At 29.5% G+C, this 21,625-nt stretch overlaps 1 protein-coding gene across 5 annotated transcripts; it reads right to left on the minus strand.

Moving 5' to 3' along the window:
- Positions 1-4,915: 4,915 nt before the first annotated feature.
- LOC114269383 (cytochrome P450 714A1) lies at positions 4,916-17,494 on the minus strand. Of its 5 annotated transcripts, XM_082877918.1 has the most exons (6): positions 16,880-17,283; positions 10,389-10,671; positions 9,388-9,614; positions 8,300-8,550; positions 6,373-6,751; positions 4,916-5,472 (listed from the first exon to the last, which is right to left on the minus strand). In XM_082877918.1, exons 2-6 carry the CDS (start codon positions 10,561-10,563, stop codon positions 5,038-5,040), a joined length of 1,467 nt encoding a protein of 488 aa, XP_082734044.1. In that variant the 5' UTR covers positions 10,564-10,671; positions 16,880-17,283; the 3' UTR covers positions 4,916-5,037. The 5 variants fall into 5 exon arrangements, with proteins under 5 accessions (XP_082734044.1, XP_028066498.1, XP_028066488.1 ...); XM_028210697.2 differs by lacking the exon at positions 10,389-10,671 and having other exon boundaries at positions 6,373-6,745; positions 16,880-17,494; XM_028210687.2 differs by lacking the exon at positions 10,389-10,671 and having other exon boundaries at positions 16,880-17,463.
- Between the last annotated feature and the right edge of the window lie 4,131 nt (positions 17,495-21,625).

Genomic DNA, 21,625 nt, shown 5'->3' on the forward strand with positions numbered 1-21,625 from the left:
TACATGTCCCTAATCATATCAATGAAACATTTTGTCACCCTTTTCTTTTCTAACACCCACCATATTATATTCCGGGGCACTCTATTATATGTTTTTTCAAGGTCGATAAACACCATATGAATGTCTTTTTTCTTTTCTCGATATTTTTCTATTACTTTCCTCAAAAGATAAATCGCTTCTATTGTTGACCTGTCAGGCATAAATCCAAATTGATTTTCTGATACTTCTGTTATATCTCACAATCAATGTTTTATCACTCTTTCCCACACTTTTATTATATGACATATTAGCTTGATTCTGAACGAATATAGATCATAGAGTTTTCTCAGATAAAAACTGATCAGGTGGGTAGGAAATTTTTTGCACATGGCATAGGCAATCTTAGGCCATTGTATGCTTCTATTTAAAATTCTCACAAAAACATTTCTTAAGTGTAAATTACATTCACACCCCTGAAGTTTGAATTTAATATATATTATTAAGGGTTTGTTTGGTAACCATTTCATTTTCAATTTATATTTATAAAAATTTTAAAAATTGTCATAAAAACTTGTTTGATAATTTTTTTGGTTTATAAATGGTTGTCTTAGTTTATAAATTTAAGGAAAAAACATAAACTCAAAAAATGAGTTTACGTTTTCAGTTTTTAATTTTTTTTTTCAATTAATTTATTTTCAATTTTTTTTTTTCAAATAATTTTTTTTTCAATTATTCTTTTTCAAATTTTTTTTTTCAATTAATTGTTTTTCAAATAAAATTTTTTTAATTAATTTTTTTTCAATTAATCGTTTTTTTTCAAATAATTTTTTTTTTCAATTAATCTTTTTTTCAATTAATTTTTTTTTCAAATATTTTTTTAATTAATTTTTTTTCAAATATTTTTTTAATTAATTTTTTGTCAATTATAATGTGTGTAATCCCATTATCATAAATAATAAAAATAAATATAAATATTTTAGGCCTGGACAAACATATTTTTTAGTTTATATTTTTAAATTTTTTTAAACATTTTGTTCAAACAAAACGCGTTTATAATTTATGTTTTTCTAAAAATAACCAAAAACCAGTTTATAAAATTTTTGTAAACATAAACCAAAAACGTAAATGTTATCAAACGCTACCTTAATGTTTGGAAAATTAAACTAACTTTGTCATTATTTAGACAGAATTAAAGCTAGTATCAAAAAAATATTGAATTCATACACTCTCTCTTTTCTTATTTTGCTTTATTTTATTTTATTTTATTTTTAATTTTTTTAATTTCTTTTTTTCTTTCCTTAGTCACTTTTTTTTTTAATGTAATTTTTTCTATTTTTCTATTAGAAGTTGTTGCTTTTTATATAAATAGGAAATTTGCGAAATGAAACTATTAACCACATAGATAAGAATGTAATTTCTATAATGTCAAGGGATAATATATAATTGGACCAAATCTCAAAAGATCTCAGTGTAATTTACCAATTTCTTAATGAATAAATCTCACAAATCAATTAATTATCGTAATACCTTAACTCTATTAAAAATAATTTTTTTTTGTGCATAACACTCAAGTGATGTGTCAAACGTCAGTTTGGTTGAGTTTCCGAATCACTTTTATAAAATCTAAAATTCAAAATCTATTTGATTTTGAATTTTCACAACATATATTTCAAAATCCTTTTCAAACCAAGTTTTAAAACCCAAACTTGTTTGATTGAAGCTTTCATAAACAAGTTTTCAAAACCCAATTGACCAAGCCCACAACAGAGTGAAACAAAATTGCATATATTAAATTAGATGTATCTAAAAAAACACATTTTGATTATGTATATGAAAGAAGTAATTAAATTTAACTACAATATTACAAAAAAATTTTGACTACAAGACAAAAAACACTAGACTCAAAAAAATTCAAAAACTAGCTTTGAAAACACATAACCAAACAAGTTTTGAATTCAATTTTTTAAAAATTATTTTCAAAAATTCATAATCAAACAAGTTTTCAATTTTCAAAACTCTTTTAAAAAATTCAAAATCCAAAACTGATTTCAAAACTAAACCAAAGGCTGTATTTTTTTTTATTTCAAAACTTTAAAATATCATAACATTTATTCTGTACATTTATGTTTCATAAAATTTATATTTTGAAACTTTATTCCAAGAAAATCTATCAAATAAGAACACCAAAACAATGTGAAATTGTTTAAAAAGTGAAATTTCCCAATACAGAAACCATGAAATTTTGCAATTTTTGAAAATTTTAAGAATTTCTCAATAAGATCACTCATTTTACTGAGCATGTAGGAAAAGGACCAAAATCTATGCAGAAAATTTTAAAAATAATGGAATGTAACACTATAAGATCAACACATGGGACTTACCCCAATTATCCCATTAGGACACTCAAGTTTCGTTTGGGAAGTGGATTGGTTTTTTGACTTTTTAATTTTTTGATTTTTTTGATTTTTTTTGTAAGAAAAAAGTGTAATGATTATGAGTTGAATGTGATGTTTTATTTTTTGTAGTTAAAATAACCTATTGTATATTTTATGATTAAAATAACCAAAAAAAACTCTAAATCCATCTTCTCAAACGGAGCTTGAGGCTCCAAAACAGAGCCTGAGCTTGAGCCTGAGGCTCCAAATCCATCTATCAAAAAAGCTCCAAAATGCAGACCAATGGATCCCAACTACTAAACTTGATACAGTACGTCCAGACCGAAATTTTGTACCTTCAAAGGCAGAACATCGGCTAGATTTTGATAGATTCTACACAAGTGCAGCCACATTTTTGGTGCACACTTCTAAAAAACAGTAAGGTTATTTATCAAATATTTCTAGACATATGTCATATTACTTTTAAAACTTTTTAGACATATTAAATACTTGGTCACTAAAATACATATGAAATACTTTTTAATTTTGAATAAAATAATTTGAAGGATAAAATGATCAAAGAAAAATAATAATGTAAAAGTCAGATATTTACAAATAAAATGTTTTTTTTTGGGGGGTACTTTTTAAGGCATTTCTTCTTTCTTAACAAAACTTCTTACATTAGAAACATGAAAGAAATGAGGAGCGTGTGTGAATGTATTCTATCAACAATTTTTTTATTTTTATTTTTTGATTCAAGAAATGGATATGCAGATAGGTTATTCTAACGTATCCGTCAGGGAGTATTGCCCCTTAGCACCTACAGCATATCTGCAGGGAACCCCATCGCACCTACGTCGGGGCCGAAGCTCAGGAATATGTTTAACCCTAACAAGGAACTATGGAGACTCGAATCCAAGCTTTGAGCGAGGGATTCGAAGGTCTTATCCATTGAATCAACCTCCTGTTGGTAACAATTTTTTTATTTAAAAAAAAAACATTTCATGTATAACTTTTTTAAGTGTTCATCTTTGTCTCATATTATTTTCAACGTGAGACAAGTCTTAAAAGCCTAAAAAAACCTTTCTTAAGAAATATTAAAGGCTTTGAAAATTACCCAAAAAATAAATTCATTTTATTTTGTAAATCACCATAAGTAGAATTATACATATTGATTTCTCATCATTTAGAAATAAGTATTATTTTCATTTTTTAATTATATTTGAGTAAAAATTCATACATATAATAGATTGTTAATTACACTAAGACATTCTCAATTATTATCAAATATTATCTTATCCCTTCATATATGTAGGAACATAAAAAAAATCGAAAAAATAGACCAAACCGGTTGAACCGAACCGGCTATATTTGGTTGGTTTTTTAATATGAATCGGTTTGTGCAGTTTTTAAAATTAATTTTTTTCGATTTTCCATTCGGTACCAGTTTAGGTACATTGTGTACCGAATTAAACCGAAACCGACCGAAATTTTCCCATATTAAACATAATATATATTAAATATATAATGAAGTTTGGTTGAGTACAAAGTTTAATTGATTCACCTAATTGTTTATTTTTTTCTTAAATATTCTAGGTTTGACAATAGATATTGGCAATGTGATAAGTTGTTAGTTTGTCACGTATATGTTCTTGAATCAAGTTTTGCTATTACTATACTTATATAGCTATAGCAAATGTTTATATCGTTTTCAATTTTTTTGTTTCAACTCTACTTGATAGACTTATGATTTATCCTTATGAGATGATGGTTTTAAACTTTGGTTTTGCTTTGATACGAAGACTCTGATTTTCAAATTATATTTTGTTTCTAATTCTACTTTAAAATTTTTATATAAATTATTTACTACACTACAAAATTAAGAAGTAACTCAAATTTGAAAGGCCCTAAACCGATTAAACCGCACTGAGCCGAACCGTTTGAATTGATGCAGTTTGGTGCGGTTTAGTGAAAAGTTCGATGTGTATTGGTTGTCAATATAATAGAACTGACATTACTGGTTCGGTGTAAAATTTTACCTAAACACTGATCGTCTCGAACCAATTATATTTATACATATATGAATTTGTACATTTTGACTTTTTTAACTACAAAAATGTACAAATAAAAATAAAAAAACTATAAAAATGTAGAAAAATGTTTGAGACTCTAAAAATAGTTTCCATAATTTGATCCACAGTGATATGGTATGATAGATATCAAATTTTAATTCGCTATACACCTAATTATATAGGACCCAACTCCCTTATCATATCATTGAGAGTCTAAAATTATTGGCCTCTAGCATTTCTCAAAAATGTGTCTCTCTCTCTCTCTTTAGACCACTTCTAGATGGGTAAATTTGTGTAGTTTTACAATTGAGAGAATCAATATGTTATAGTGTAATTAATCCTGGTTGAGAGGGTCGATATGAAAATCGGAACCACAAAATTCATAACCGATTTCTACTTCATGTCCTTGGAAATGTTTGCATGTTGGCTTCAAAAACAACACGCTAGTAGCTTTGGCAGTTGAAATTATATTCAACTTAAACTCATTGATTAACAATAAAAAGATAACACTAATAAAAATAATAACAAGGTTCAAGGTACACATTCCAACCTATTTAAAAACTTCCCAATCTTTGTTAAAAAAAAAAAAAAAAAAAAATTCAAAATCAGAATCAACCCAATTTAGATCTCTGAACGAGAATATGTACCCCATGCCCAGGCTCCACAATCATTCTATAAGTAGGAGAGTGAATATATTTGGGAGATAAAGAGAAGGTGAACTTTGAGATGATGAGAGTCAAGACCACCTTAAGCTGAACCAGGGCGAAATTGCGGCCCAAGCAGAGGCGAGGGCCTAAACCGAATGGCACATAAGCGTGGGGGATTTTGCAAGCGCTCGACACGCCATTGGCGAATCTTTCTGGTTTGAATTCATTGGCGTCTTGTCCCCAGATGTCAGGATCACGGTGAAGCGTTGGGATCAGAGTCCATGTGCATACTCCTTTGGGGACAGTAATATGTCCGATTTGTGTCTTTTCAAGTGCTTCTCTTGATACAAACGCTGCTGGTGGGTACAAACGCAGCGCTTCTTGAATGACCATAGTCACCTGCATTGTATTCAACGGTAAATTTATGTTTTATATCAATAAGAGCGGTAGTTACAGAATAGATGAAGCCGATCCAACTAATCTTGGTCGGCTAGGTGAAAATAAATCTGGCTCCATCAATCCTGGTTTGGAGAACCACCTATGCATATATCATGTTGGTGCTCCAAAATTACTCTATAGTTTTTATAAATAAATAGAGCTATGGTATTTAGATGTGTTCAAGTTCACAGAATAAACCTCTTCAATTTCTCTCTACCTTACAATAAAAACAAGAAATTTGGATTCTCTCAAGTGAACTGGATAATGTAGTCAACTGAATAAAAACCTTATTAAAACATTATAACACCTTAAAGAAAAAGTGAGCGGAGAAAAAATAAAAAATTAAGGATGTATTTAAAAATACTCCTTAAATAACAGAAGTACACCTTTAAAGCTGGAGGATCAACTTAGCAAGTACATAATAGGTGCAATGGCCATTAATGGAGTTGGATAGGATAGGAACCACTTGATCGATTAAATTGGAGAGAAAATTGGTCCCATCCCACTTCATCTGGTCTGTCCTATTGGTCAGAGACACCATATATAGGATGGTGTTACCATTATATTGGTGGTGTTTAGCATAATCTATATAACTGCATTTATTTATGTTCTTGTTTGAATTATATCACTTCTTTATTTTTCTACACATCTTTTTATAAAAAGTCAAAATGTATATTTATTTAGATCATTCCAAATATTTCCTAAGTATTGATATAATACTTTTGAACCAATAAGAACAACAGGCAATGAATAGATGAAATCAAGAGTACTACATATTTATGCCACCAAGATACTTCAAAAGTAGTAAAATAATTTTACCTAAATAAATGTAGGTTATGGGCATTATGGATGTGTTATTACCATCTTAATTTTGGAGAGTGACTCTGCATCCAGCACCCCGCCTTGGCAAACCTGAGCGGTCTCCTCCCGAACATGGGCTTGCCAGTCGGGGTGCAGCGCTAGCAGCATCAAGCACCACGACAAGGCCACAGCAGTGGACTCGTGCCCTGCGAAATATATGTTCTTGCAGTTGTCGACAATGAAGGACTTTGACGATGAATCGCTGCCCACAAAATGGTCATTGATGGCACCTTCTAATATCAGCTGCATTAGGTCCTTCACAGTTGGTGTCGGTGATGAATCTTGTTCTCTTTCTTTTATTGCCTCCCAAATTAAGGACTCTATTTCTCTCTCCAAACACCTTATCTGCTTTGGTTGCCCCGTGGGTGAAAATCTGCTACTGTGAAATTGTATTAGTCTACTGGAAAGAAAGTGCAAGATTTACATGCTCATTAATTTGGTCATTGTATAATTTGTAACAAACTAGTATGTCAATACTACTAATAATAAATCAAATGAAAAGTGGGTAGGTATGCAAGACCCGATTCGATTAAAACCTTTGCAAAGATTCAACATTGATTTATAAAAGGTTGAGGGATCTTTTTGTTCCAAAATTCTTATTTTCAATGCAATTTCAACCATACAATATGGTCAGAATATTGAAATACGAGTCTTAAAACACAACTATATAGTTGGAAGTATATTGGAATAGGGGGATAAAAATTTTAAGACAGAAGACTCTTTGTCTATGTTGAAAGAGAAGTTAGAGCAACTCCAATGATCATTTTAAAATGGCAATGCCAAAGTTATTTTTGACTAACTACAGTGTCGGTTTTTTTTTTTTTTTTTTTTTTTTTTTTTTTTTTTTTTTTTTTTGGGGTACGAAGTGGTCTCAATGGTGCAGGGGAGAAAGTGAAAAAATAAAATAAAATTAGATAGAGCATTTTATGGGGCACATCATGAAAAAAATTTGACTTGAGTTAAATTTTATGTCATATTTAATATAATCATAATCTGATGAATTTGGCTACCCATTGGAGTAAAATTTTTGAGAAATCTAACCAAATTATACAGTATGAATTTGACAAGATGCTCTTACTAGTTTGAGTTAAAATATCATTGAAGATTGAACCTTAATGTGGGGTCAAGATTCTGTATCATTCATGAGGGTTGGTGGTAGATGTTGCTGTTAGGTATACCATTATATCAATGGCCAAGGAAAAGACTGAAATAATTGAGACAATGTGACAAACTATAGCGTCATGTTCATATACGAGATTATTATCATCATGGAAAGCAATGTGTGGTGTGCCACAAATAAGTGATCTATCGACCATTATATTTCCTTTATTTCGTTTATTATTTTATGTGTCAACATTGTATTGTACATATAAATATAGTTGTTATATCAATATATCATCAATACATGAGATGGTAACAAGATATGGTAAGAAAATAAAATCATGGGTTAAATATGAAAAATGTTTCAAAATGTGTCTTGTATTATTTTGATCCTTGATATTTTTAATGTGTAAATTTAGTTCCTAACCTATTGATTTTGTCACTTCCATTTTGTTTACAATTAATAATGAAAATAGGAGCGTTTCCACCTATGACACTGAATAAATTGAGAATTAAATTGACTTGACTAAAATATCAAATACTAAAATGGAATAACAAGTCACATACTTTGGGGAATATTTTCTTCTTGTTTTGCTAAAATATGGTTTGATAAAGATGCACTTACTTCTGTTATCAATTGTAAACAATTTGAAGTAGAGACCAGTTAGCGACAAAATTAATTGATAACAAATTTGACACATTTTAAACATCAATAATCAAAACGATACAAAACACATATTTTAAAGACTAATTGTGTACTTAACCCTATAACTCACTCTATAACATTATTATATAAGTGATCACTGAAAAGTGTAGGACAACATACCCAAAGGTGGGGATGCCAAAAAGCAAGCCTTGAATGGAAATGGCTTTTTGGAGAGTCCTAAGCTTGGAGAAAATCTCTTTGCCTTTGAAATAAGAGCTTCCAAAACAAGCCCTTGCGATCACATCTCCTGAGAGACTCCTCAAGTCCTCATCCACTTTTATCTCAGCCATCAATCCACCTTGGGCATCAATGCAATCCTCCCATTTTGTTAGTAATGGTTGTGCAGACTCTAGCATTAGTCCCACCATGCCCTGCCACAATTACTCAATTGTCACATTCATGTTTCTTTCTTTCTTCTTCTCCTTCTCCCTCCCCCCGCCCCCTCTTTTTTTTTTTTTTTTTTTCCACAAAGAATATGACAATAATTTATTTGATATCAAGTTGACTTATTTTTCTATAATATGTAGAAAGAAGAAAAAGTTGCATTGCATTGCATTAGTGGTAACACGCCTAGTAAGAGAACATCCCATCTATTATGTTGCTAGGCCTATCAAAGTATCGGGATCTGACCTTGATTTGATGCAATTTGAATCTAATCCAATTTGAAAACAATCCGAATCCCTTGATTTTATACTCCTTGTTTCCCACAAATGTAAGATTTAAGTGCATGGAAAGGTTTTACAAATGTTAGGTTATGAGATAGAATCAAAGATGACTCAACCATTACGTCACTTGGACCGTCGCCCAAGGCTTACCAAGAAAATTTTTAATTTAGAAAAATCTCATTTTGAAGTTAAGAAAATGTCTCATTTTGATATATAATTTAAAATCTCAAAAAATATTGGAGTGCTATTGGATCGGGTCAATATTTGGACTGGATAAAATTTATCCAAATTTGGCCGACTAATAATTGGGACTATCAAATTATCAAATTGGATATTTGCTAACTATTGACTGACTAACACCAGCTCAACTCTTTGATCTTAATTCCTCAATGTGAACATATCAATTTTACCACATACATTAGCACAATATCAATATGATATATGAATATTGAGATTTGAGACACACATTTGACAAAATCCCAATTAAAACATGATAAATCGGTGTAAAAAATTATGGGTGTTTTTAATGTATTTGGAGTTTACCTTAACCTTGTCCATGAAAAATTCAGGTGCAACAATCTTCCTATGTTGAGCCCAAATCAAGCCATTGGACCTCAAAATGCCATTGCCAAGCATAGGTGCGAGTCTCTTGGTCACATATGAAGGCTTACCAAGATCCAAGGTAATAGATTGGTTCATTTCCTTAACTAGGTCTGCACGGTTTACGTACAAATGTTGTTTGTTTCCTGTAGAATATGTGTATATTGGACCTGCACATATATATATATATATATATATATCATTAATGCTCGAAAACTCAATTCTCATTCACAACAAACTAACTTTATTACTGTTCAATTTTAAACTCGTAATTATACAATATTCTCATAATACTAATTCAACAAGTTGGGCCTCGTTCAATAGCTATACGTTTAGCTAAAAAATCACTATAAGTTGTCATATCATCACTCTTTCTACTTTTTTACGTATCTTTTCGTAAAAAGTTAAAAATTTATTAAAATAGTGTGTTCCCAAACGAGACCTTAGTATGGAGGGGAAAACGCTTTTAGAATGGAAAATTTCATAGAATTTGAATTTACAGAAAGATAATGAAAATCTACAATGTATAAAAATAAATGGATGGGATTCTCTCAAATTTAAAATCTAAACTTTACTGTTATGTTAGGACTCATGAGGCCTATCACGGGTTTTGTTTGATGATTCAAGCAGTTTATTTTGTATCATTCCTAAAAAAAATTAAATCGATTTGATAATCATAACATTTTTATTTTATCGCATTTGTTTCCAAAAAAATAGAGGGTCTATTTAAAAAAACAACTCCGATTGATAGCTCGAAAGTCTGATGGCTCGAATGGCTCGACACCAAAACGATGTCGTTTTGGTGTCCTTTTTTTTTTCGCGTTTTTCTGAACTGAAGAAGAAGAAGAGAAGAAGAAGGAGCTGAGTTTCGGCATCAACACAAGGAGATGAGCCAACAAATGCAGAGAAAACAGAGAAAAAAAAAATGCAGTTCGGGCCATCACCTTCAACATCTTCAACATCTTCAACATCATCTTCATCTTCAACATCTTCAACATCATCATCATCTTCATCAACAACAACAAAAAAAATTCCTCTGCAGATCCGGATCAACATTATCATCATCAATAATTTTTTTTTTTTCAGATCCATATTTGCGATTGCCGCCACCATCACCATCGATCGCCGCCACCATCACCAACCATCACCGTCGATCGCCTCTTCTCTTCTCTCCTCTCTTTTCTCTCTCTCTGTCTCTCTTTCCTTCCTCTTCTCTTCCCTCTCTGTCTATTCGAAAGAATGAAAAGGAAAGAATGAAAATGAAAGAAAGAAAAAAGAAAAGAAAAAGAAAAAAAAAAACACTGCCCAAAACGATCGTTTTGGGCAGTTCGGGCCATTCGAGCTACGAGTTATTTTTCTTAAAAAAAATACTTGTCATTTATTTTTTCAGAAACAAAAGCGATAAGATGAAAATGTTACAATTATCAGATATACTTAATTTTTTTGATGAATGATATACAAGGAAAGTTCTACAAAATAAATAATTCAGATTATCAAAATAAAACTCATGATAGATCCCATAGGCTCCAACATGATGGTGAAATTCAAATTTTGAATTTAAAAGAATCCTAATCCAAATAAAATTATGCACATCCTCATTATGTGGGTGCTTCTATAATACACATTTTTGTTTTGGTGTGTATCATATGCAAGTCCAGTGCCTACTGCAGTTGTTTCCAACAGGTAAAAAAGATATTTATCAAAATTCAGTTAAATTGATGCAAGAAAGTGTGTTCTTTTACTCATATACTTTATGTGTTACTGGTATAAATAATTGCTTTGTTTGTTTTCATTTTCAGAATTTATTTTTTAGAAAATTTTACTTTTTTATTTTTCGTACTTTTTTTTTGTTTTTACTGAATTTTTAAAAATATTTTAAACAATTTTTTTAATTTTTAAACACACATAACATAAATACACTTAGAAAATATAATATTTGTGAAAAAAATCTTTAAAAAACTCACTAAATACTAAATATATATATATATATATATATATAAATTCAGTAAATTTTTCATATTTTTGTGTATTTATTAATTTTAAAAAAAAAAATTCACAAATAATTTGTTATTTAGATACATTTAAGTAACGTACATCTAAAAAAGTAAAAAAAATTCTTAAAATTTTAAAAATATTTACTAAAAATATAAAAAATAAAAAATTTAATTTTCAAAAAATTAAAACCAAATACACCTTAATAGTTTTTTATTTTTTTTATTGGGTAAAAATAACAAATTAAAAACTTTATAAATGGACATTTGAAGCACAATTATATAGGACATCAGGATGTACAATTATAGATAGGACATGAGGATGTACAATCAATTATAACGTGGCAAAAAACCATCCATCTAAAAATTTGTTTTTTTTGAATGGCAATAATAATTAGCTCAAGAGATCTTTTTTGGAAGAAGGAGATCAATTTGTGTGTACATATATACTAGCGCACACTAATAATAAAAGGAAATAATATAAAATTTAATATCATAATATATATATTACTTAAGTAATAAGTATTCATTGTTAATGAAACTTAAGGTCTTGAATTCAAAACTTAAAAACTTACTTATGCCGTGTATAATATTTTTTTTATTTTAGAATATATAAAGTTGCCACATGGCAGGAGAAGAAGAAGGTTTTACTAAACCAATTTTGACATTCACTTGATAATAGTATAAAGATATAGATTAACTAATAATAATAAAATTTAATGTCATAATATATATGTTACTTAAGTGATAAATATGTTTTTAATAAAACTCAAGGTCTTAGGTTCAAAACTCAAAACTATCTTATACGGTGTATAATAATTTTTTTATTTTAACATATGTAATATTGTCATGTGACATGAAGAGAAGAATGTTTCACTAAACTAATTTAGACTTTCACTTAATAATAGTATATAAGGGTTAAAGTCCTACTGGACCCCTTGCTCGTTCGTCTAATTTATTTATTTTAATTTTTCTTTTGCATGATTTTATTAATTGACAACATCACATATATGTTATCATAATATTTTGAGACTATTGAATAGATGAGTTACAACTCACATTAGAAAAAGATTAAAGTGATGCATACATAAACTAAAAAGTAAAACTATAATCAGGATGCCTAGCAAATTTTATCAAGAAGGAAACAAGTGTGCTGATATAATGAAGGACTAATTATCTTATCTACTTACCCTAGTTATACTTCTGTATATATTTCAAAAGATGATAAAAGTACTTTCTATCTCATAAGTGTAACGACTTAATCCTTTTATTTACGATATGCTTCATTTAACTCCCCAAATTATTATTACTATTATTATATAGATAGATAGATATGAGCAAGTGATTGGGTGTTCATCTCCATGTCAACTTAGTTGGGAGTTTGTTTTACTATGATACTCTTTGTACTAATTATTTTGTTTATTGATGTAATATCTTTATTTCATCAATAAAGATTTCTTTCTTTTGCTGATAAAAAAAAATGAGTGAGATTGTAGATCTAGAATTATTTATTCAGAATCTATTTAGAAATAAGAAATAATTGTTGAAATTTAATTTACTAATGGGCTACACATTTCATTAATTTAATCTCTATCAGACAAATTAATTTTGGGTAAATTATGAGTTCCTCTGTTTGATTCGATTAAAAAAAAAAAAAAAATTTTGATTCCTAACTTTTTAGTATATATATATACACAACAAACACTCAAACTGTGGATGGAGTTGCACATTATGATAATTGTATTTTGTATGAAAGAGTGACACATACCTATTTTGAAAAGTAGGTTAAAAATTAATATTTTAATATTTTTTGATTTTTTTTAAATATATAAAAAAATAGAGAGATAATATGACTCAAAAAAATTAAAAGACAAAATTAATTTTCAATCGTATTGCCAAAATAGACCAAAGAAGTAAATGGATGAACATATTTTTGTCCCAAAAACTGAAGGAAAGACAAAAGAACCCACACCCCCCCCCCCGCCCTAATTGTTTTTTTTTTTAAGGTTACAAAAAAAAAAAAAACCTTTGAAAAGGACCTTCACATGCCACTTCACTTTTTTTTTAATAAATAAATAAATAATAGTGATTGTCCAAATCATTTTGAGAGACTCCTCTATAAAGTTGTCTGTTGTGACTGGAGAGTGAGATCAATAATAGGAGCAATTGAAACCCACAAAACTACACACACACTCTCTCTCTCTCTGCTAGATACAGGCCTTGTTTGGTTTGTGTTTCGGAAAAAATTTTCTACAATTAAGTTTTCAAAAGTAATTAAATTAAACAAATTTTTCCAAAATTTTTTTTTCAAAACTTGTTTGGTTTACAATTTTTCCAAACAAATCTCTCTCTCATACACATCAAATCAATCACTTTTTCCAAAACTCTCTCTCAAAATAATTTTTCAAAACATCTTTTGAAAAAAAATCAAACCAAACAAATTTTCGTACTTTTTATCTCAAAACATGTTTCTCAAAACTCTCTCTCTATAGTTGACTTTGACATGATATTGTCTCCACAACTAACTCCCTCCCACACTGTCTTGCCGTAAATGTTTTGTTTCAATAAGAATGCTGAGTCTGAAGAATAATGTAGAGAAAATTTATTTTTTAATTTAGATATGCATTCAAAATAAATTTGAACAAAGTAATAATTTTTCTTTCTTTGTTTCTATATATATATTTTTCGTAACATTATTGTTATCAATCCGGTCTCAAAATTAGGTGAATATTTAACTATGCCAACTAATGTTGCCTTAACTGAAAGTCCAATCCGAGCCAAGGTAATATTTTTTGTAAATTCATAATTCAAATTTTATTCACTTACTTACAGACCCAATATTATATCTAAGAAAAATTTAACCCAATATTTAATTTGTAAATGTTTAGACAATATTAAGGTAGTGTTTGGAAACGTTTATATTTTTTTTATTTTTGTTTATAAAAATAATTTAAACTACTTTTTGTTTATTTTAAAATAAAAAAACAAAAACTGTAAACAAGTTTGGTTTGAAAAAAAAAAAAAAAAAAACTTATTTTCTTTTTCACATTTGCTGTACAATGAAGCTCCTAGGGTTAGAGCTCTTGACCTTGCGCCAATTCCTTCCTTCTACTTTTCTTTCGCATTTCCTTCCACTTCTCTTTTGTGTTTATATCAATTTATAAACCAATGGAAATACCTTTTTTGAGTTTATGACTTTTGCCTTAATTTTTAATTTGAGGGAGCTTATTTATAAACTCAAAAAGTTATCAAACAAGTTCATATAATAGTCTTTAAATTGTTTGTAAATATAAACAAAAAAGAAAAACGTTATCAAACATGCCCTAAAAAAAAAGGGGTCAAAGTAACACAAATTTATTGCTTATAATTAGAAGAGTAGCTTTACAGTTAGTGGATTAAGCTAACTGAACACAATAAACAATTGTTTAACCAAATTAATGATCAAAATTTGATTTTTTTTAAAACTATATTTGCAGTTTTTATAAAAATATATCTCTTTAATATATGTAAAATTATTTTTAAAATTTTCGTACTACAATTGAACATTGACTTGAAATGACTTGGCAGGGTTGATCTGAATTAAGACACAAAGGTTCATTCAATGCTGCTGTACATGCACCAGGTTTAGCCCACTCCATTTTGGACATTTGGACACCAAAAAAAACTTGGTCCCATTACATTGCCGAAATATATCTAATAAATGGGTACACATACATACATATAAATATCATTTGGCAATAAAATGAATTAATTGATAGTTTAGCCTCCATAAATTAATCTACTAAATCAATTCAACTTGAATCTAGATCATAAATGTGCAAAAATTTATTTAGTACTCCTCAGACACTGGTTCAACTATATGGTTTTGGAGTGATTATTTAGTGCTCTTAGAATATTGTTTCACTCAAGCCACACCTTCATATGGTTTTAGAATATAGAAGTATATACTTGTTGATTTTTTGCACTTATTCATTTAACTTGTTTGCACTTTACTTTCTTAAACTTCAAAACTTAACAGTTAATCATTTCAAAATATTATTTTATTATATTTAATACCTTATGTTAGAATTTTGTTAAAAATTTAAACGAAATCAGGTCACGTATGACACACTTGTTAATTTTTAAAATAATAATACATTTATCTAGTGATCTTATTTGCGTTTTGCCTATTTTATTTTAGTGGCAAAGTACAAATGAAATCACTAGATAAGGGTATTATTATTCTAAAAAATCAATAAACACATAACCTGATTTTGTGTAAATTCTTAATTAAATCCTAACATAAAAGGTTAAGTGTAATGGGATAATATTTTAAGTCTTGAAGTTCAAAGAACAAATTATAAATAAAGTATAATTTAAGAAAATTTACTGTAATTTACCATTCCAAAGAGAAATTCTGTTTTTTGTTTTCTACTTCAAGATTTATCCTCATCCTTTTGTCTGCTTTCTTCCTTTCGAAAAGTTCAAAGAACAAATTATAATAAAGTATAATTTAAGAAAATTTACTGTAATTTACCATTCCAAAGAGAAATTCTTTTTTGTTTTCTACTTCAAGATTTATCCTCCTCCTTTTGTCTGCTTTCTTCCTTTCGAAATCACAAGTTGGATGTATTCAAAATTGGCATGCACATAATTACAGTGGATGGCATATGGAAAATAATGAACATTCCAATGTTTAATTTCCTCTAATTTTGTTTCTTTATTTGCTCTATTTTATTTATATTCATGCACTTAATTATATTATTATTTATTTAGTTAACTGAATTGTCTAATATATATATATATATATATTATGACACTTTTGCTTTGTGTACAGTGAAAAAATAGCATTTTCTAACTAGACCAGCCTCTTTGGTTGTATTTTCCTACTTGGTTTTTCATTTTCATGCTTTCGAAAAAAAAAAAAAAAAAAAATTCCAAGCAAGCACATCTTTTTTATTTTTGTGCAAAAACAATTTAAAAATATTTTTTGGTGTTTTTTTAAAAAGTGTAGGTTCAATCTGTTTAGTTTAATTTTCATAATCAACTTTTTGATATATTTTCAAAAAAAGCTAAAAAACCAATTTGGTCTAAAATAAAAATTAAAATACACTTAAAAATTTCACATGATTTTAACTTTTTTTTAGGATCAGAAAAAGATAAAATTTTGAATGTGATTTTGAAGGTGAACTAGCTGACATATATATGTGGGTTTGGAAAAACTAAACCAAATATCACATAATGTTTTCTTTTCACTTTCTGAATAGATAAACTATCTAGAAAGTGAAATAATAAAGCATATGGGATCGAAACTCTGGGCCCACAACTTCTTTCATAATTGTATGTCCAGAAAGAAACTTGACTTGAACAAACTAGAAAGTAAAGAATGTTTCGTAATTAGAGAGAAGCTTGACTCTGAAAAAAAAAAAATTAAGAGAGATAAAATCAAAAAAATGCCAAGTTACCGTATTCTTTTCTCCATTGTTCGAAAAAGGGGAAGAGGGTGGAAGTGTAGTCGTGGGCGATGAATTCGCCGTGGTTTGAAGCCTTCACTGCCATTGATGTCTGAATTTTCTGCATCTGAGGGACATTCCCATAGAGAAGAGAAGGTTGAGGCCCTTTGATTCCTTGCTTTCGGAGCTTCCATCGGAGCCTTTGAGGTTTTAACCATATAATGTTAAAGAGGTACAAGAAAAGGCAAACCAGAAGAGCTGCAAAAGCCATTAAAGAGAAGCTTTGCACAACAAAGAAAATAGCAAGAAGAAGAAGCATAGGGGACTTCATTATTTTTTTCTCTCTTAATTTGGTTCTACTTGTGTTAGGCTCATATGTTACTTGTTGGAAGTATAGTTTATATAAACATGGGAGCACCACTTGTACTATTTTATTGAAAATTTACCATACACACTTCTAAAAATGTGCATACTATATGCTTTTCTTATTATTTTTACTTTGAATCTAAAAAAATAAAATAAAGTAATTTATAAATATAATTTGTATATATAAAGTACATTTAGAATGTTGTAGTAGTGATATATTTGTAATTATGAACAATACTAATGAACGTTTTGACTACAGTTGAAAATATCATACAAGGTATATAATTTTAGAAATTTTGTTTATTACCTATAAAAAAATAAAATAAAATTGAGCCGCCGTTTGGGAAGTGGGTTGACTTTTTGGCTTTTTGGCTTTTTTGGCTATTTTAGCCTGGGCTAAAAAGCTTGGTTTGGGAAGGACTTTTTGACTTTTTTACTTTTTTGACTTTTTTTGTGAGAGAAGAGTGTAATGATTATGGGTTAGATGTGATGTTTTGTTTTTTGTGGCTAAAATAGCCTATTTTGTCTTTTGTGGCTAAAATAGCCAAAAAAGCCCAAAAAAACCCTTCCCAAACGGATCCTGAACCACTAATAATAGTTACATTAAGTCATGACTAATACCAACCAACTCTACTTTAGAAGATGACGGAATATCTAAATGTGATGTAATTTTGTTAATTTGCTAGCCTCACTCTCACAATATATAACTCAACCACATACCACAAAAGTTGGTAACCAACATCAATTTGGATTAAAGCATGCATATCATATACATATATATCTTGTATTTTTTAACATGACCCTACTTTGCAGAGAAACAATAAAGCTACAGACCCAAAAAAGTTAATGGAAAAATAACTAAGAATTTATAAGTGTACTTGAGATTCAATGACTGGTTTGTGAGGTCTAAGCACATAATAAATCTAAACTATACATTAATGTTTTGAAATAAAATTTTAGATAAAATTTATATATAATAGGATTGAAGAAAAATAATATTTGCATTTTCATACGAGTGATAAGATGACAAAGAAAGAAGTCGGCAGAGATTTAAGAGCAGCACTCAAGGAAAAAACATAAGAATAATAATTCCAATAATTGTCAAAAACAAATTATGTATAGCAAGATCTTTCAAAATCTTCACTCAACCATATCTCAAAATTCATGACAAATTATAGGGTTGTCAAAATTTGACAACTTTTTTTTTTATATTATTATTTTGATATTTTGCAGAAAAAAACAATATTTTCACAGTGTAACAAAATTGTTAAATTGTAATATTTTAACACTGTAATATATTAAAAAAACAAAATTTGACTTTAACATTGATATTGTAGCATCATTCACTGGAGATGCTGTATATTTGTCTTTATATAAATCCATAATATATCATATAATATGTCTATATTATACTATATGTGTCCTATTAATTCATAAGATATTATTTTTTAGCAAGTAGATAGAAGGCAACAATGAGAAAAATGGCATATGCTGACGCAGACTAAATGCTTATATATATATATATATATCATTATGAAGGGAAATTATATAAAATGGGGTGTGTACCATATCTATGCCTAATTATAAGGTTTTTGATTTTTTATTATTAATTATGATTAATTGTAGTGTTAGTTATACGTTGACTATGATTTATTGTGATTACTATTTTCTTTGTGATTCACAAGATATTTGGTTGTAGCTGATATGCTATTTAGTTATGTTTAATTATATATCTTTTATTTATGACTAAAAGTAATTTAATTATAACATCTATAATAATAGACACCACAAATATCATAATTTATATATGATATGCACCCTTTTGAAGATGTGCATGTTGGAAACTATTTATTACATAAGGGAATTGTGTGTATTTAAAATAATAAAATAACGACTCGAATAAAAGAAAAGTTTAAAAATTATTTTCTCAAAATTATTTTTGGAAAAACACAAGTAACAAAGAAATTCTTGTTTATGTATAAAACAAGAACAAGATCACAAATTGTAAATTAAATTAAATAAATTAACGGAACTTACATAATGTAGATCAAACAAAGTGCAAAAATAAAGAAAAGCCGAGACGTGTGTTGGACACACTTTTCTTAAGATTGTAACATCCTCGCCATGGTGCTCGAGAACAAATGAGACCAACCTCCTAGGATGCAATGACTATACCACAGAATTGCAGCACTACAAATCTGAGTCTGGCAAATAGACCATGCTGAACTCTCTCTCTCTCACACAGAAAATAGAGTAGGAAAATATGCAGAAGTATGCATGAAATGAGAGCAAATAAACGAATGAAAGAATTGCTGGATAGGGTTTGAATTTATAGGTTCCGTGGTGACTGTTTGAATGGGTTTGGAGACTGTCTGAGAAGTGCGAATCTACAAAACCGCCAAAATGAAGAGAGGTGACCGGAGAAGAGAAGGCACTGTTTCAGATTTTAATTCCCGCAAAAGATTTTGAAAAAATTCAAATGAATTTTGTCCAAAAAATTAAAATTAGAACTCGACCCACAGCCTATACCACGCGCTCGGCCGGATGGCGGCGGCGGCGTGCGCCTGTGGTGTTGGGTTCAATCCATGCTTGATCCATAACTCTCCCATTCACAAAACTTGGGTGCCCTTTGGGGCCCATCCCAAGTGTGCTAACCTAGAGTTTATATACTCATATAAATTCTCTCTTTATTTCAATGTAGGACAAGCCATTAATGAGCAAACCCACTTTGTCTCTTCAACTTAAATGACGTTAACTTCCCATTCACATGGAAATATTTTTGATGAACCATCTTTGAGGCATGATTCACCACATAGAAAAGAACATGTCATCACTCGGCCCCACTTCAAAAGGCATATGAGTCCCGCTTCAATTTGGGCTTAAAATTGCCCAACAATAAGCCAAAAAAACTCAAATTTCCAATAATCCCCCACATAAATGAAGTTAATGGAAACGGACATGCAACAATATGCAAAAAATGCTAGAGAGTACCCTGCGTCGGGATAAGTAGTTTTTGGCTTTAAACCTTTCCTAGTAATAATCTATCGGACTTACTAGATGTCCAGTGGACGTGATGTCTTGAACTATTCAGCCGTTGGTGTAAGCCAAGACAATCGATTACACACAAAGTACTACCAGACATAGTCTTGTTCTACGGTTGTGTTCATTTTGACCTTGAACAATATTTGGTTCAGTGAGTGCTCTAGAGAATTCAACTTGTTAATTCTCATAGAACCGACCTAGTTCACACTCACATAGGTGATTCCCATTAAGAGTGTCATGTCTTATCCACTTGGATAACCAAGATATAAGAATCATTAAAAGTAAAGCTTACCTTGACAACATTGCAAGGATCACTCTTCTTATCATAGAAATGGATACGAAAGTAAGCATCTCTAATGATCGGGGAATCTCCATAATTCGGTTGTCCCATTGAACTAAGTCCTTGGGATCTCCAGTCTTTTAGGTTGGGTTGCCATTATGGCGATTCTTAGTTAATAGGCTTTAATCCAATTTCCCTCAATAAACTAAACACTTACTCTCTAGCTATCCCTTTTGCTAACAGATTCGCAATATTATCTCTAGACCTTATATAGTCAATGGTAATTATACCATTTGAGAGCAACTGCCTAATGGTATTATGTCATCGACAAATATGTCCAAACTTACTGTTATACATATGATTCTGTGCCCGTTCTATTAATGCTTCATTATCACAGTATATGTATATAGCTGGCATGGATTTTGGCCACATCGGAATATTTTCTAGGAAATTTCAAAGCCACTCTATTTCTCCTCCTATTTTAATCAAATCGATAAACTCTGACCCCATTGTGGACCTCGCGATATAAGTCTTCTTGGAGGATTTCCAAGAGATTATTATGTCTTCTAGGGTAAATAATTATCCACTTGTGGATTTTGAGTCATTAGTATCCGATATCTAATTTGCATCATTGTACCTTTCAAGTAGTGTTAGATATCTCGTATAATATAATCCATAATTTTGGGTATGTCTTAGATATCTAAATACCCTAATTATAGTTGTCCGATGATCCTTCTCTAGATTACTTGTGTACCTACTCAACTTGCTGACTACATAGGCTATGTCAGGCCGTGTGTAATTCATTAAGTACATCAATCTTCTAATGATTTAAGAGTACTCCAATTGTGATATGTCTTCACATGTGTTCTTTAATAAATGAACATTAGTATCTATAGGTGTTTTAGCAGGATGGTTATCATGCTTCGCAAATTTCTCAGAATTTTCTCAATATAGTGAGACTGAGATAAGGCATATCCATAAGATGTTTTAGAAATTTTCATTTCAAGTATGACATCTGCTACTCCCATATCTTTCATGTCAAACCTTTTGTTCAACACCTTCTTGGTAGA

Source organism: Camellia sinensis, chromosome 1 (genome assembly GCF_055761805.1).
Source record: "Camellia sinensis isolate YWXY chromosome 1, ASM5576180v1, whole genome shotgun sequence".
Taxonomy (NCBI): domain Eukaryota; kingdom Viridiplantae; phylum Streptophyta; class Magnoliopsida; order Ericales; family Theaceae; genus Camellia; species Camellia sinensis.

What these genes read in the sequence shown, in the direction of transcription:
- LOC114269383 (XM_028210687.2), bottom strand. Translation starts at nt 17,198, where the DNA reads ATGAAGTCCCCTATGCTTCTTCTTCTTGCTATTTTCTTTGTTGTGCAA. An exon ending in TTTTCATGGACAAGGTTAAG is followed by an intron (nt 8,551 to 9,387) that starts GTAAACTCCAAA and finishes TAATTGTGGCAG; the next exon opens with GGCATGGTGGGACTAATGCT. An exon ending in CACTCTCCAAAATTAAGATG is followed by an intron (nt 5,473 to 6,372) that starts GTAATAACACAT and finishes AATACAATGCAG; the next exon opens with GTGACTATGGTCATTCAAGA.